This window comes from Ambystoma mexicanum, chromosome 7p, assembly GCF_040938575.1.
Source record: "Ambystoma mexicanum isolate Mex_15411 chromosome 7p, UKY_AmexF1_1, whole genome shotgun sequence".
Taxonomy (NCBI): Eukaryota; Metazoa; Chordata; class Amphibia; order Caudata; family Ambystomatidae; genus Ambystoma; species Ambystoma mexicanum.
Window position 1 is genome coordinate 142083703 of NC_090939.1, and position 18428 is coordinate 142102130.

General features: G+C 46.1%; 1 protein-coding gene across 1 annotated transcript in view; it reads left to right on the forward strand.

Moving 5' to 3' along the window:
* The window catches only part of LOC138525755 (beta-1,4-galactosyltransferase 3-like), a 547693-nt gene that overhangs the window by 320317 nt on the left and 208948 nt on the right, over positions 1 to 18428 (forward strand). The window contains exon 5 of the mRNA XM_069635927.1: positions 18061 to 18251. Within this exon, the coding sequence (XP_069492028.1) occupies positions 18061 to 18251 (191 nt within the window). The remainder of the gene's footprint in view (positions 1 to 18060; positions 18252 to 18428) is intronic.

Sequence of the window (18428 nt, forward strand, 5' to 3'; positions counted from 1 at the left end):
GGTGTCAGGAAATTGCAGTCTGCATTTTCTGACGGCTCACGCTGTGTGGTGAAGTGGATGTCATTTGAGATTTAGATACGTCAATGACCATTTCAATTTAATACAGGATTATGTTCCTATTGAAGCTGAATGTGCAGACTGAGGCCATGGCACCGTTTCAGCACCGCAAAAGACTTGAGGTTGGGGAGATGGGACCCACAACCAGAAAGATTGGTCTAAATTTGCTCCAGAGAAAAGCATTAGAAAGGATAGCTCCAGGTGGCCAGAGCTAGTAAGTGGTCGTGGCTATATGGGAATACTCCATTCTTCTCGATCACTAATGATCCAACAAGAACTCTCCAAGAAAAGATGACGTTTTATAAGTACTACATCCCAATGTTATAGTGCTTTTATCAGAGGGACTCCAAGGGCTGGTTTGCTACTCACTGTTTATTAATTATATAGGGCACTGTCGTTATAAAGCTAATTGAATAGCTTTACAATCTGATCCGGTTCTTGCATCTGGGTGAAGATTTTGCCTGACAACTTGCGGTCTCTGAATAAGGGAGTTTGATTGTGCTCTGAATCAACAGGCGGCTACTGTAGGTGCAGTGTTACTTTTACTAGCTTTAAAAGTCCAATGGTAAGAGTGTACATGATTAGAACAAGTTTTGAATGAAACCACAGGCAGTGCCCCGGGCACTTGTCGAAACTCTTTTTATTATTTTTTTAAATTTTTTTTCAGCCTCTTGTGCTATTACAGAAATTGCAGAAGAGGAAAAACCAAATGGAAATCGGGCTCTTGCTCCGAACTAGCGAAATACTCTCAGGGTTTACCATGTGGACATTTTGAAAGTGAAGGCTGACTATTATAGGGAGGCCCTTTCCTGTGTGGCAAATACTCTGAAAACATTTTAAATTATTGAAGAGCATTCCATGTGTACTGCTATGGGTGTGGTGCCCTCTCTGAATCGAGACCATGATCTTGCTACATTTTTTGCTTCATTTTTTTGCCAGTAAAATTAAAATGATTTATGAAGCCATTGTGAAATGAGATGTGGGTCCGTAGGCCAGGTAAATTATGTAACTCTTCTTTAATGTCCGTGTCCTGTACACCTCTAGAACATACAGGATGGTAGGGGACATGTAGACGCCAACTAAAGACACTGGGATACCCCACACCCATGCAGCAACTCTGAACTGTAACTGTCACTCACAGAACACTCATCCAGCACACTCCACTTTCAATCCATTACGTCACCACACTCCACACTAAGCATCACTACACATCTCCCTCCGTCGAGATACACAACACAACAACATGGAAACTGTGACCTGTACCACTTCCACTTCACACACCCACGTACACATACCAAACCCTCTCCACAGAGCGGCTGACTATGTGAAGAACATCTAGCACCAGAAACGCGAAGGAAACCTCCACAGGGCAAACCGGACCACAAAATGTCAAAAGTGCACAACACCCCCTCTCTCACTCCTGACACCCTACCGGCTCCTTACTCATGCACTAAAACCACCACTGCCACATCCCTCAACAGATACCATAAAGGACTAAAAACAAGAAAACCACACCTCCACCTGTCCCGAGCTGCCCCTCGGAACATAGGCTTGCCACGCCTAATCATTACCTATTGCTCAAAGAACAAAACCCTTACTAACACACCTGGCCAACAACACGCCAACCTCTTCTGCTGTGGGCTGCCCCACAGAGCCTCAGAGCTGCCACCTCTGAGCAATACCCCGCTCCACTATAAGCCTCAACAGTTGCCCAACACCATCGAGGGACCGACGACACCTGAAATACTACGACACAAACATTTACCACAACCCACTCTTCTAAAACTTCCACTCTAGTACTGCGTTCCTTCGGAGACCTTGCACTATTCCCATCACCACTTCCAACTAACATCACCCACCTCTAATACCAAGAAGGCAGGCAACTGGGAAAACAAAAACACATCATGGGCAATCACCAAAATGCTCGAGGAACCCCTAAAGTGAACACACCTTGTTCAATCTGAACCAAAACTCTAATCGGAACTCCAACACCTTACGGAGCTCTCTCTTGCTCACTGTAACCCCACTTCCCCGGGGAAACTTCACTGAGCATACCTTGCTCCCATAACCAAACACAACACCCAACACTTATTCTTATACCTGGAGCAACGTAAACTAAAATGCCCTGCTGACAGGCAGTAACACCGGACCTTAATGCCCTACCCTCAGGCAATAACTATAGAACATAGTCACCACAACCAAAACGTGTGCGCACCCAAAATCGAACCCACCAGATGGACCCTAATGCCCTAGCCCCAGTCACTAACTACGGAACAGAGACACACCACAACCCAAATGTGTGCTGATCCATAATTAAACCAACGCATACTAACCTTACTCCAAACCCCAACAGTAAAGCCCAAACCTAAATGGACCAAAATTGCCTAATAACCCTACCTACACTGCACTCACAAACGCCATACAAAACAAACCACCCTACCTCACACTGGCACAACATACACTCAGGCATTCGAGCATTACTCTTACGTCCCATCCCCTTTCCTCCATACTGTATGGGCATCCCTTCCAAGGAAGGGGAGACGGAACCTTTTTCACTAGAACAAAATGTCTTCCCCTTTAAATTTATAGGCACCCGGGTGCACGGCCTGAGGAGCATGCGCTGCCCTGACTCCGCCCTCCAGCCACACCTCAGTCCCCTTTTCCGCGTCGACAGGAACGGGCCGAATTCATCAGTGCTTGTGGGTTTGGCTTCGGCCATGTAATTCCACACCCGGATACTTCTTCGAAGGGATTGTGTCCTCTACATATTCCTTATATTTGATAAATCCACTTCCAGCTTGCTGGCCTTGGAAAAAAATGTCCACAGTAGAGGGCGCTGCGCGTTGACATCCCTCGAGTCGATGTCCCTCGAAGGCCTCCGTATCGGTGCCGACGTCACCATGGATATAAGTAGTCTCGGGCAGCGTCCGTTGCTCAGTTCTGTTTTTCTGTGCTTCGTGAGCCTCGGAGACGCACCGCTCGGTTCCATTCTTCAAAAAAATCTTCGAAATTCTACGAAAATCTAAAGGTTCTAACGATCCTCACAAGATCTGTTTGTGGTGCCTGGGATCAGAGCATCAGTGTTCAGTGTGTGAGGACTGCATGTCCATGACGGCGAAAGCCTTGAAGGAGCGTAAGGGGAAGTTAGAAAGAGGTAATGCTGTTAAAACTTATACTCCTTCAAAAGTATCCTCGGCTGAGTCGTGACATTTGTCTCCTCGCCGTCAAAAGAAACATTCCCGATCGAGATCTTGAAGCGGTTCCCATCACTCTTCGAGATCGAGACACTCAAAGAAGAGGCGTCATAGATCTCCCTCTTCCTCTTCCTCAAGTTCCCCCGGAAAGGGTGACCTGCCCCACAAAAGACAGCTCTCTGGCTAATTGGGAAGAATTTCGTAAATAAATTCTTAGGGTCTTTGAGAAAGCGGCCTCGACCCCCTCGGAGATGCCTAGAGATGACCCTGGGTGAAAGATCCGGAAAAAATAAACGCTGCGAGTCGTTGAACTCTGCAAGCAAAAATACTCGAGAGCGTCATGAACCCTCGAGTAAAGGCAAAACATCATCGGATAAGAGTGCGTCATCGACGCCATAGTCGAAGGTACCTTTGACGCACAAATCTATGTCATTAATGCCGTCGTCGATTCCTATGAAAGATACGCCTAAAACCTCTATTATGTCACGGGCACCAGAGGTGTCGAAGATTCCGACCAAGGCGTCGAGAGTGGTGTTGACAACTTCGACGCAAGTAGGATTCCGGTCCTCTCGAGTACATTGAGGCCTTTTTCGACGCCTTTTACTGTTTTGCTGAAACCTACTACGTCGACAACCACAACGTTTTCACAGGCAGTAACCACCAATTTGGCTCCTTCTCTGGAAATGGGTTTTATTCCCTATCCAAGAGTAATTACTTCAGAGCTGTATCCTCTATATATAAGGAAGGGGAGGACTCTGACAATGAGAGACACTTTGGTTTACAAAGAACAGTACCCATTCCAGAGGAACTAATTTCTGAAGAAAACGGATTTAAAGAGCTAGTCTTCACAGGAGGCCAGTGGTATAGATACCTCTCCAGAGGCATAATTTGCTAGACCAGAATATGGAGAACATGCAGGAATTACTAGATCACATTCAGGGAGGTGATGAATTATACTTCAAAGTTTTTCCCAAAGTGTTATTTGGAACAATGTTTTTTACACACATGAACACTTTTTGGGGTCCACCTTTTTTCAGTGTGGCGGCTGGTTCTTGCTCTGGTGCCAATTAATGGATGACCTCAAAGAGCGATATTCACAGAAGATTCCTCATACTATATGGGGGCTTCTGTCCTTAGGCATGGGGTGTATGGGACTGCTGCCCATTTCTGGGTTGGCTGTTTTGTTTCAGAAGAACTTGGGGCCACATTTCAGAGAGGAACTATTTTTTCTTCTTTTATTGACCTTCATAGGAAGTATGTGGTCCCCGAGTTACAAATCACTCGTTGATGGTTCAAAAAAACAAAGTGTTCGTAAAAAATAATTAAAAACAAGGAACTTCATCCATAGTACAGTGTTTGTATGGTCTAGTTCACGGGGTATCCCTGGTTGATTTCTGGGATATCCTTGGTTAAAAGGTGGTCGACCAGTTTCGATGATGGCTATTTATCATCTTCATTAGGACCGTGATTTTAGCTTGTCCCAGGGAGATCTAGGGTAGGTGAGGGGCGCGGGGGCCATCATTCCATCTACCTAAGAGAAAGAGTGAACCAAAGTGGGTTTTGAGTCTTGAGGTCACTGTAATTTCTTATGCTTAATTTAATAAGGTAGTACTTTTTTAATTGTTTAGAATAACTTAATTAAAGAACATTAGGATTAACTGAAAAGTCATTCATGGTCGTTCTGGCTATTTTTGACTCTTTTGATGGCATTAATTGCTGGTGGTTACCTTATAACAGCTCCGGCGTGTGCAGGCTTTTAGCCGGGTTTTTAATCGGCTGTGGTAGTGCGTCTCTCGAATCCTGTAAAACAGCAAAAACGGGGCATATGTCAGGAGTTTTATACCACAAGCCCCTCTGTCCTGTGTTCAAAATACTATAAGGGTGGATTCATTGGACTCTGTGCGCGTGCCATCCTGTTTGGTCAAGCGCAATCTTTTGAGGTGACAGGTGCCTGTGGGAATGTCAATCGTGTGCGCGGCTGCCCAAGTGGCATGGCGCAGCTCATGATCGAGCGCAGGAGAGCTTCATTTGCTTGGGAAGCTTCGTTCTCTTTTGAAAGCGCATGGATCATATTGGTTGGAAAGCTTCTATTGAGTAGCACATGGATCTCATTGTTCACGATCACGTGCATGGAAGCCGGGATGGCAAACCATTGCTTGCATTTGTGCGCGGAGGATGAATTGGGAGCGTCTTTTTTATGTTTGAGAATGCATGGGGAGATTGCAGTAGCGCCACTCACCGTATGCCTTTGAGCAGCTGCTTGTGTCGGGCCTCAAGACGCCATGGTTCTTGCTCAGTTTTGGCAACGGTTGCACAGCAACGGGGACATTTATAAATAGTCTGTTGTTGCTGTTGTTGGTCCTCGTTTCTGTCGGCCATTTTGAAGTGGCTTGGGGCTATGGGCTAATCATGGGATAGTCATGTTCAACACCGAAGGATTGCTAAGGGTACAGTGTCATTTTGTCCCTTACATTTATACAACAGTGATACAAATCAGTGTTTCTTTTGATATGGCTCCTGGGCCCCCTTATGTTACATAACAGTATCAGTGATTGTGTCTCATACACATGTATCCGCCTTCTTCCGTCGTCAGTGGTGCTGTGCTGGGGGGCAACCTGAATAGTTTTTAGTTTTAATAATTTAATATCAAGGCGTTAATCTCATTGTGATTCGAGTAGGTGGAAAGGCCCTCAACATCTCAGGGCTCATTCAACCAGGGGGTATCGCAGCCTCTTCAGCTCCAATTAAGGACATATGTGCGGCTGCCACATGGTCGTCGGCACACACTTTCACAAAATTTTACAGTCTTGATTCCTCCTCTAGCCAGGAGACGAAATTTGGAAAAGCTGTGTTGCACTCTGTGCATCTTTAAAAGCAAATATTTAATTTTGCTCCTGCCTCCTCTATATACTACTGCTGTGGGAGTCTATCAAAGATAATGAATACGTCAGAGGACACAATCCTTTCGAAAAAACAAGTTACTTCCCAAACTGGTAACGTTCTTTCTATGGGATCTTCCCATCCTTCCCTGCAGTAAAACCTCCCTTGTATTTGCAGCCTACACTCCTTCAAGGTTATTAAACAATTCATGCAAAGCAAAATAGCACCTCAAAACGGAACTGAGCAACTAATGCTGCGCAAGACTACTTATACCCATGGTGACGTCGGCGCTGATACAGAGGCCTTCGAGGGACACTGACTCGAGGGACATCGACGCGCAGCGCCCTCTACTGTGGAAAATGTTTGCCAAGGCCATCAAGCTTGGCCCAGAAGCGCTGTCTCTTCGGATACCCCCAGAACATAGGCAGCATTCCCGCTCCCTCCGACCCGCACCTGGGACACAGCGGTTTAGTATTGTTGCTAAATTTGGCTATTCTACTTGGTGTCATATAGGTTGTATCCAGGACATTCAGTTGGATCAACCTGAATCAGGCATTTCTTGACACTTCCTGGGGGTACACTAGGATCCTTTCCCATTCCTTCTCTGTTATACTGATTCCCAGGTCTGTCTCCCACCACTGCTTCAACATATCGCTTTTAGGGTTGGGTCTATCTACCAGCTGATTATAGAATCTGGACACTGGTTTCCACCAGTTCCCCAGGTTGTGAAGTAGTGTTAGAACTGGTTCTGCCTCCGGTTCCTCCGGCCACTCATTCCATTTCCCCTTTGCCACCTTCCTGATCTTCCAGTACCATAGAAACTGGCTGTTGGGCAGTCCCGCTTTCTCCCCCATAGATTCAAATACACTGAAGACGCCCTCCTCGTATGCGTCCCCCCAAGTGTAAGTACTGTAGCTTTCCCATTGCCTTACCGTTGCCAGGTCTGCCTGGACTACACAGACATCAGCAGCGATCGGGGTCTTAGGGGATTAAGGGTGTTCGCGTCCCACCAGTTTCAGGGCCCTGCTCCAAACCCTCCTACCCAGCTGTACAATCATTGGAGCCACATTTAGGCACCTCAGCGGGACCCACAACGTTTCCTTCAGGCATGCCGGCGTTACAAGCTGTTTTAACAGCTTGGTTTCTGAGGTGGTCTTATCTGCAAGCCACTTGGCCACGAAGCTGATTTGCATTGCTAGAAAGTATTTCTCGATATCTGGTAATTGGACCCCGCCTGCTTTGTATGGTAGCATAAGTGCGTCAGAGATAGCCTATGTCTGGCAGGACCCCACAGCAGCTCCCTCAGCAACTTTTCCAATAAACGTAAAAAGGAGGCCGGTATATAGTAGTGAACATTGTGGGAAAAGTATAGGAACCTCGACTGAGCCCCTGCACCGCCAATACAGTGTTGCCCCTGTGCATCTGTTCAGGTGTGCGCCAGATATTCACCCCCAAGTATCTGAACGAATGCAGCTTCCACCGCAGCCTAACCTTCGGGAGATCCTCCTCCTTTTTTCTTGCCAGCCCCGCAAATGGGAATATGCACGATTTCTCTGTGCTGAAGGAGATCCCTTATACTTGGGCAAAGTTCTCCAGCACCTCTAGGATCAATGGTACATTAAGATGTGGGTCCCTTAAGTACAGCAGTACATCATCTGCATATAAGGACACAACATGGTACACTCCTTCCACTCTGATGGGAAAATTGTTTCCAAATGTATATAGTTATCGGCTCCAAACTCAAGACAGAGCATTGGCGACAGTGGGCAGCATTATTTGGTGCCCCTCTGGATGTCCCACAATGCTGACACTTTTCTTCCATTCTTCACCCTGGCCACCAGTGTTTTAATCCACCTAATGAAGTGTTCACCCAGCCCAAATTGTCTCAAAACAGCGATTAGCCATTCCCAATATATAGAGTCGAATGCTTTTATGGCATCCAGGGAGATCACTGCATATTGTTCCTGTGAGTCTGCTGTCTGCGCAATAATATGTTGCAGTCTTCGCAGGTTTATTGCTGTGTTCCGGCCTGGTATAAACCCGTTCTGGTCCCCATGTACTATGGTCCCTATGACCCTTGACAGTCGCTTGGCCAGTATGGTCGTCAATATTTTGATATCATAATTCAGCATTGCGAACGGCCTGTACGAGCCGCACTCCTCTGCTGGTTTACCCGGTTCAGGTATCGGTACCACTAATGTCTCCTTCATGCTCCTCGACAACACCAGTCTGGGGGCCCGATGGAGGCGTCTGTGGTGCCGTTAGCATGGCGGGGAGTATTTGCCTGACTGCGTCCTTGATGATAACCCCCATCTGAGGAGACCTCATGAGGGCGAGGAATTTCTCGAAGAGCACCTCCTCACTTGCCAAAGAGGTGGCGGGAGTGCCAATGGGGGAGCGGGGGACTGCTGGAGCCGCTGCGTACCCTGTACATATGGACGCAAAGGAAAGTTGCCCTGCGCAAATTAAGGGTAGACTGTAGGCCACGTACCTGGTTGGGGCCAGTCCCACCTTGACACTCATTCTTGTCTGAATTCGTGGAATGGTGTCGGACGGGTGCCCCTTTCTGGTGCGACGTCCATTTTGTCGAGCTGCCTGCCACGTGCCTGCGAAGTGTTGCTCAGCCCACTGTGCTCGGCCCTGTCCAAGACTCTTGCGTGTGGATCACGAGGCCTAGCCTACTCCTCGGGCCTCGGCCCGGTAGGTACGACACCCTCGACCCGGGGATCGATAGAGCTGCATTTAGGCGCCCCCTTTGATGTATTGCTGGAATTAGGGCGTAGCCCCTCGGGTGTAGACCCGGTACAAGAAACTTCTGGTCCCTCAACACTGCGCCCAGGAGGATCAGAGGATTCCTCGACCCGAAGGCCGGTAGCTGTAGCAGCCTCGGTGCATGTGCTGGTAGAAGGACCTGGCCGGTCCCTCCTGCGCGGGAGAGTCCCTGGGAAGGAGTCTCCCTTGCGGGGTACGCTGGAAACTATCAGCCCTACCTTGGGCCTGGTTTGATGCTTCATGAAGTTCTTGAGATGCTCAAGAGGCGACCTCTGGAAGAGCTCCCTCCACCTGGCTAGTCTGTTCTTCAGCGCCTTCAAGGACAGAGAGTCACGCGCCGAACATGATTGCCAACCGTGGTCTGGGCCAAGGCAACGTAGGCAGAGGGAGTGGGGGTCTGAAGTTGAGAAGAGCCCGTTGCAGGATGGACACCTGCTGACCCCTGTAGGAGTCGACATGTGCTGGGGAGGAGTGTGACGCCTTGCAGAAAGGCGGGAGTAGCACGATAAGAATGGACGCCAAAGGAATGCCTCCTGGGGGCCTACTCAAGAATAAGTAAAGTTAGGCACGTAATTAAATTCATGGACATGGTATGTGTGCTGGCCAAAAGGGCCATTACAATGGCGTGGAAGACAGTGGGGGGGGCCACAATATGCCAGATGGCCCAGTGAACCGGAACCCTGTACAGGGGCAGAAACTAGGGTATGGGGAAATGGAGTATCTAAAGCAGGAGGTGATGCGAGCCCTGCATATGAGGCCTGGAAAGCTCTAATCTGGGACATGTTTCACCCATCAGATGATAAACCCCCGTAAATGAATTGAGCCCACTCCTGTGATGGCTAGAACTCGTTAAGAGCTGGCCATTAAAATTAGGTAATCCGAATGGACACCCTCTGGCCCTCAAAGCCCCCAGTGACAACCTAAGCACCAGAACTTTCCTAGGGACAAGGATGGGTGCCCCCATGAGCAAACCTGGAAGTGAAGACTGTTGTTGTTACAAAGTTACTTGTTGCTTTTAACCTGTTTTACGTACATATGTGACAGTGTTTTAAAATTGAGCAGCAGACTGTTAATGTACATTATAAATGCCATTAAAAACATTTTAAAATAAATAACGGCGCACCCCCAATAGATTTACAAAACATTAAATTACACTTAAATGTACGGGACCTATAAGTAAACGAAGGCCACAACACAGCACAGGGTACAAACAACGGCCTCAGGCAACATCACCCCTTAGTCACCACCCGGGAAACAACCTACACCTCTAAAAACGGGCCACAACAAAAGAAGAATACAGGCTCATTACACACCTACCCCAACACGACCCTACCCTGGATCCCATTCCACTGGATCCTAAGAGTTTGAACATCCCCAGGACAACACCCAACTCTTGGGGTTGCCCCCGCGCAACTTCGTCATTGCGCCCACAGCACACCTGCTTAACCACAAAGGCGGCTGAAAACTCTACTCCCTTCATTTTGTGCTTGATGGGGTCTTTAAAATTTCCGTGCCGTATTAGGAGTAAATGCCTCCGCTTCCCCACGCGCTTCAGCATTGCTCAGACCATGAACCGCATCGCTGACCATTTAGCTGGAACACTTCTCACGCGGGATCAATAGCAGAAAGTCATGTGCAGGACTTGACGCAGGGACGTAATAACGGCCATCCTTGCAATGTCCTCTCAAAGCTTCCCTCTCCGGTGACGTCACCATTAACACTGGTGCTTCAAGCAGGGTAACTTCTCTTCCCCCTATAACAACCACAGCGCTAACCGGCGCTTGCCGTGCGCTCAGCCGATCACAGGTTGGATGTGAACCCTCCTGGGCTGCCCTGCGCCCGGATGTTGGAAAGGAACCACGGGCAGCGGTTTGCCGGGAACGCAGGCGCACCATCGATGAGGGAAACACTTGCACACCCCCTTCTCCTCGCTCGGCACCACCGCAGCAACAGCCAGAAAATTGGTCGTAACATCTCCGGCACCTCCTCTTCTTCAGCACTCCCTTCTGGATGTCCCCTGCAGCTTCAGGACACCAGCGCTGCACCGCACCGGCCAGCAAAACCCAGTGCAACATTAGCTGGCAACCAAAACGTGCTGCCCGCCTGGGTGTGGGAAAATTAACTCGGGGGCAGTGTTCTCCATTTGCTGCACCCCCCCACCAGCAGCGCCGATGAAATAGCTGGTCCACCTACCATCCCATCCTCATCGCCAGTGAAATGATATGGGTCTGTATGCCAGGTAAGTCCATGTCATGTACACCTCTTGAACATACGGGATGGTAGGGGACACGTAGACGCCAAGTAACATACAGGAGAAAGACACTGGGATTCCCCACACCCATGCAGAAACTCTCAACTGTAACGGTCACTCAAAGAATACTCATCCAGCATACTCCACTTCCAATCCACCATTACATCGCCACACTCCACACTAAGCATCACTACAGATTGATACTCTGTGTACCAGTACGTTTGATTTCCTACCCGCGCTTATATGATCTTCTCCCTGCTATCCTGGCTGAAATCGGTTTCTCCTTCAAGTCTGATAACATCTACATTTCTTAAACCTAATGCTGAAACATTGGCACACCACTAACTAAACTTGCAAAACAGGGGGGGGGGTCTGGGAAACTCTCTACCAGCACGAACACAGCCCATTGACTTGTTCTTGGGTGGATGGCCCCTGGGAGAGTCTCAACCAAGTCTTTAGCTCACTGTTCGTTTCACAGAGAAGAAATATCCCCACATATCAGTCTTTGTCCTGCCCAGGGGGTTGCTGTTGGTACTCTTGTTTCAGAGGAGAATTGCCTAGTATTTTGGTGCTGGACTGCCCCTGGCAGGACAAAGACTGATATGCAGGGAAACGTCTTCTCTGTGAAAAGGGACAGTGAGCTAAAGACTTGGTAGAGTCTCTCCCAGGGGTTATTCACCCAAGAACAGGTCATTGGGCTGTGTATGTGCTGTTAGAGAGATTCCCAGACCCCCCCACCCCCGTTTCACTAACTAAACTTGCCAAGCTTTGTTTCTCAACTGAAGCGATAGCCGTAGTTGTCAAAACCGGTTTTCCCATTATTGAAAAAATCCACTTTGGAAACGCTTGTTCCAGCTAATTATCTGCTTGTTTCATTGCTTCGAGTATCGACTGAATTATTGTAATTTGCTATTACTCCTTGGCTTCAGGATTTCATGCAATTGACTGATGTGCTTCAACCTTTTCAAGCAGGCCTTTGTCTGACCAGCAGGAATGGTGTGCGTTTTGGTTGCAGCTCTTCATGGTCTCTGCCTAGCCTTGAATGGGGGTAGTATCTCAGTGCAGATTTTATTTGATAGCTGCTTCTGACACTGTCAGCCATTCCATCTTTTTAGCTTGATTTTGAATATTGGCGTGTACAGTATGTTCTTGGAATGGTGCATATCCTTTTCCGAAAGGCAGATCCAATCTGCATCCCTTCCCATCCTTTACTTTGCAGAGTCCATCAGGTCTCTGCTCTATCCCCCCTTCTATTCATTGTGTACCTTTTGGCTTTAGGCACAGTTTATCCATGACACATGGATTCCGTTTTTACTCCTATGCAGATCATTTCAAGATCCTGGTCCATTTGGGTCTGGGTGTGGCCCTGTCCGATTATGAAGGCTGTCTTTATAACATGGACAGCTGGATGACTAGCCACTGGCTGAAACTTGAACACAGGGAAGAATGAAGCGAAAGTGTTTAGGACAGAGCTCCTCCGTTTTGGCCCTAACAAGGGTGTCTCTCTTCAGCCACACATTAGCCTTGCTCTTTTTCTTTTCATCGTTCCCTGAAGAATTTTTCTTTTCCTCACTTTCTTTTTCCACTTTCATGGCCAGCGCCTTCATGCACATAGACAACTAAGAACTTTGCCAAATTTTACAAATGCCCAAATAAAACTTTTTCTAAGGTGGACATAAACATTCTGATCCAGCCTCTAGCGGACCATGAAATTCAGAAGAGCCTAGGCAGTTTAGTTATTGCATGAAGGGAGCATATATCCCCTTGTCATGAGCATCCTCTTCGTGTAGGACAACAATGAGCGCATCCCCCTTCTGGAGCTGAATTAGTTATTATTGTATTCATGTTTCGTGATTTCACATGGCCTGGGGGCATACATTCAAGTTGTAAGCTGCTGGCCAGCCAGAAACATCCCTGTGGAACATTGGACCATACTACAGTATAACATAGACTACTCCCACCTACTAAAATGCTCCTTGAGAGGATCTCAATTTTGTGCATGTCAACTTACTTTTTCTTGCCCCAGTCTCGACACTAAATCCTCCCCTACCCCAGTACTTGACAGCACCAGTGGAGGATGGAGGTGACTAATAGCCTCACTCAACGTGCCTGCAAGCTTCCAAATGGACCTGTCAGCAAAAGCACTTGATTTGTATTTTGTATTTGTATTTTGGGATTTATAACGCACATAGAATGGCTAAACCGTATAGCGGCGCAGATGGAAACAGAAATTGATCTAGAACACAACTAAATCAATACAGGTACCGAAAGACATAGGGCTACTCTATCTGAACAACAGGGTCTTCAGTGCTCGACGAAACTGAAGAAGTGATTTAAGGGTCCTTATTTACAGTGGCAAGGATTTCCACAGCTTTGGGCCAAAAAACGAAAAACTATCACTCTGTGATTTATATACTGAGTGAGGAACAATCAAAAGATGGCAATCACTTGAACGCAGCTGTCTCACAGGTTGGTATGGCTGAATCAGAACCCTCAGATACGGAGGGGCGATATCATTTGCACATTTAAAGATAGTACAGGCTACCTTAAACCTTATACGATCTTCAATTTAGATCCAATGTAGATCACGACGAAATGCGGACACATGAGCAGTTCTGATGGCCGCATTCTGTGCTTTTTAAAGTCGTTCAAGTTAGTTGTTTGGATGGAACACCCAACAATTGACTCTTAAAATAGTCCAAGTGGGCACTAATTAATGCACCAACCACAGATGTATGATCCTCCTTAGGGATGTAGGGGAGTGCATGGCGTAAGAGTCTCGGAGCGAAATGCACCGCCTGAACTTTTGTTCCCACCAGAGCTTCACTACCGAGATCATCTTGCCATACACAACCCAAATTCTTTACCCTGGATAGACATTTTAGGCTCTTGCCTAAAAATGTCGGGATGGGCAGCTTCTTAGCTGCTGTCAACAAGTGCTTAGGTCAGAACAAAATAAGTACGGTCTTGGCTGCATTAAGTTGTCGATACTTTTTTGTCATCCATTCACTTACTTCATCCAAGCACTGTCCCAGTCTGCTGAATGATTCCTCAAAATTGGAAACTCTGATAAAGATCTGGGTATTGCCCGCATAAGAGTGGAAGTTCAACCCATAACGTCTCAGGATCTCCAAAAGAGGCCGAATATACAGATAAAATAACAAAAGAGAGAGGGATGAACCCTGTGGGACTCCACAATTCAACCTAATGGAGTCCGACAGGAACTCCCCCAATCTTACCCGCTGTTGACGGTCAGTCAAAGACCTAAACCAGCCTAGTGCCAAATCGGAAACTCTTCCTACTTCCTGCTATCCGAATGATGTTATGATTCACTGTGTCAAAGGCCGTGGACAAATCCAACATCACCAGAATCGAATGTTCACCTTGGTCCGCGGCCCTTATCAAATCATCCTGTATGACTAGGAGAGTAGTCTCCGTTCTGTGTATTGGTCTGATTGGAATTTATCCAATAGTGATTCATGTTCAACAAATTCCTGCAGCTGACCAGTAACCACCTTTTCAAGGATCTTAGCTGGCAACGGTAGCCTTGTAATGGGACGATAGTTTTGGAGAGTCTCTGAATCCAATGTTGGCTTTTTCAAGAAAGGAGAGACAATCGAAAGCTTTAGACTCTCTGGAGCAGTCCCACTTTTTAGTGACTTGTTAACAAAAGTAGTCACAAACTGGGTCAAGTCCTACGCCAATCTCTTTGCTGCGTAAGCTGGTAATGTGGATAGAGAATCAATAGTGGGTTTAAGGGTCCCCAAGAGTTGATGTATATCATTTTCAACAACTGGGTGAAAATCAAATATAGGCATTGGCATCTGGCTCTGTGAATCAGTCAAATTAATCACTGATTGATTATCTAAGGGCACAGAAGAGCTTACAGTAACCGCCAGCTCAATTTCGGCCTTTATACGTTCAATCTTATCAACAGAAAAAGAATTGAAGAGATTGGCCTGCACCACAGAGACCTCAGACGACGCTGCTTTACAGCTTGGATTACAAAATTTAGATATAATGGAAAACAATTACCTTGGCAAATTACTAGCAGGTTTATTTTTGCCCAGGAAATCTTTTTTAGCTTGAAAAATAGCCAATTTGTAGTCCCTTAATGTACTTTTAGCTGTCATTTTATCCTCCGATGTTGGCCTCTGTTGCCAGATCTGTCCTGCTAACTAACTTACAAAGATGGAGTAGGTTCTGTGAGAACCAAGGTTGAGAAGCCCTTCTTTTTAGGTTTTGAAGGAGCAATCTTATCGCATGTAGAGCCCCAGGTCAATGCTCCAGCTGCGCGAAAAAGCACGAAAGCAGAGAGTCCATGGAGGCAAGAGCCTCGTTAATTTCATTGCCAATAATTTTATCCAAATCCTTGGCTTTCCGCGAGACTGTAACCGGTCTGTCCTTAAAATTAACCTTAACCCCCTTGGGCAGGCTCAATGAAAAAACTTCACGAAATGGTCAGACCAATAAACGGGCATTATATCCTTCATCCTTTTACCCCCAGGGAATGTAGACTATGAATGTTCAAAAGATCCCATATTTAGAGTCTGTTTTTGTCTGGTAATCTAGCCAGATATTCCAGTTGCTCATCAAGAGCAGTTCATTGTGTTTGCTCCTCTCACTACTGAGAAAAGCATCAAGGTTTTCCAGAAAACCTTTGCAAGGGCCTGTTGGTCTGTAGGACAAAATTATATGAATAGCGGTGTTGGGGGAAATATGAAAACTAATTTTCCCAGCTTGCGCATCATCGCCCCATTTGAGAGCGTGCAAATGTGAAATATGTAATGCAGTCTTATGAATGACTGCAATACCTCCACCCTTTTTAGAAACCCTATTGATGCATTTAATTAGTCATGTGGAACCAGCTCATGAAACGAGCTCTGATAAGACAAGTTTCAGTAGTCCAGTAATAAATCCAAATCATGGTATTTAATGAATTCTGCAATTTCAGTGGCATGATTCCCTGCTGATCATGCGTTCACAAGTGCTGCTTTACAGTTTGCAGTAATTCCCTCAGTCACTGGGAAAAGTCCCAGTGTAGGTTTAATAATATTCAAATCCCTAATTTTGTTTAGAGCTCTAAGAGTAATACTTCCACGAGAATTATCTAATTCCTTCAAGTCAGTTGAGTTATGACTAAAACAGTTCATTATGGACACAGAACACAGATCTTACCACTATCGAGGGGATCTTTCCCTTAAGCAACGATCCTACAAGGTAAAAGTTGCATCATACAGCTAAACTGATCTTTCAGTGATGCATCAAACTTTAATCTAGGCTTTCTGGATTTAGGTTTTCACAGATAAAACCCATTAAATCCCAACTGAGATCGTATTTGTGCTTTTCAATGAAAACCAGAAATAATTTGGTTACTACTGGCTGTAATTTTTTTGTGCTTTGCATTTGTTGCAATGGTTATTCAGGGCAACAGAACTGATAATAGGGGCTTACAGGGGGCATCCCCTGGTTGTGTGCTGAAATATTCGATTTTAAAATGGAGCAAGCTCACTGATCGGATTATCTGTGCACCACTTTTATTTCACTTCCCACAGTTCATGGGTGACCTCATTGTCTTTAAGGAAAGGTTGGCCTCGAGTTGTTGTAGTTGTGCAGAGAAAGCACCAATTGGAGTTATGCCTGTCATTTAAACTTGCTGTGAAGCCAGTCCATGGCCTTTAGCATGTCAATGTAGAGAATGTGTGACAGTTAAAATTGTGAAGCTAGTGCCAAATGGCAAGTCCTTACTTTTTAATGAAGCCAATGTTTTAAATACTTGATGTACTCTTTGACTCTGTGATTTTGATGCTCAAACATGTCATACATCAGCAATAAAAGCAACATTATTTTATATACACTAGAAAGTACCTTTTTCTGGGGTGAGTGAGGGATAGTATGGGAAAACACTGAAAAAACATCTGGGAGAGAAATAAGCTGGGCCTAGGGCAGGAGGAAGTCAAAGTAATGGAGACCAAAACATACAGACGTAATTCACAGCACGTAGGGAAATTAAAATATAGGGATGAGTGATAGTGTTCGTTGGGCTTTATGTCCAGTTTTTGGTGATTTAACCAGAGGGAAAATTAATCCATAGAAGGGACACGAGCTTCACTTAATCGGCTAGCAGTACTTTAATGGAGGCATTTACTAGTGTGGTGATGATATTCTGCTAAACTGTGAATTCATGATGTGTTCGAAAGGGCATGTTTGGGATACCAAACAGATAATCATATTGGATTCCCTTCTGCTGATAGCTGTAGGTGTTTCTGGTAAAGCCTCCCAAGTCGCTGACTGATGTGTCAGAGCCAGGAATTGGCTGTGTGCAGAATGAGTGCTGGAGGACACAAGGAGATTTTGATGATGAACCTCACCACTATGAGCCATACCACATTGGCCTCGGGTTGAGAAGAGGGGGTCTTAGTTTCACCCTTGTATGTAGTGAATTGATACATAAACCACAGGAATGCAGTATGCAAGAATTCAATTAGAGTAAATGTTGCAAAATAATGCATGCAACTAGGTAGGTCAAACAAGACATTCACATGAAGGACAACATGGTAGGAGGGCAACTCTTTGTTATAAAGTTAGTATGCAGAGAGTCTGGCACCTCAGGCACAGGCTGTGTGGCCTTCCTGTACTTCTGAGTTGTGTTCAACTGATGTACAAGGGAACACTCTTCTACTGAGGCCCCAACTGCCAGGTCCTATAGACCAGAAAGCTGGGAAAAGCTATGAGCACTCTTAAACGAGGGGGTATTTTTTTGGACCTCTGGCTACTCTGTGAACAAGGCCCTGGAGCAGGCTTTCTTGAAGTTCTTGAAGCCTGCTATGAGCTTTATGGAGATGGTAGTGGTGTGGAAATTTGGAAATCTTCAAATTAAGATATTTTATCATTTTCTTTTTGTAGGCTGGAAATAGCTTGTTCAACAGAGCAAAGCTTCTCAATATTGGAATAAAGGAAGCCATGAAGGAGGAGGATTGGGACTGCCTTATACTGCATGATGTGGACCTCATCCCCGAGAACGATCACAACCTCTACGTCTGTGATCCTACTAATCCCAAGCATGTTGCAAGTGCTACGGACAAATTTCAATACCGGTAATGGTCCAAATAGTATAATGTTTTGGTTAGTATGCTATACTGTTGATTTTGAGCTAGTCACTGCAAGGTGCATTATTCTGCATCAAGGGACCAGTTCTTTGAGAACTTTCAAGCTGTTGCCTATGCACCTCCTCAAACTCTTGAATGTGTCTTTGTTATTAGACGACCTTGCTA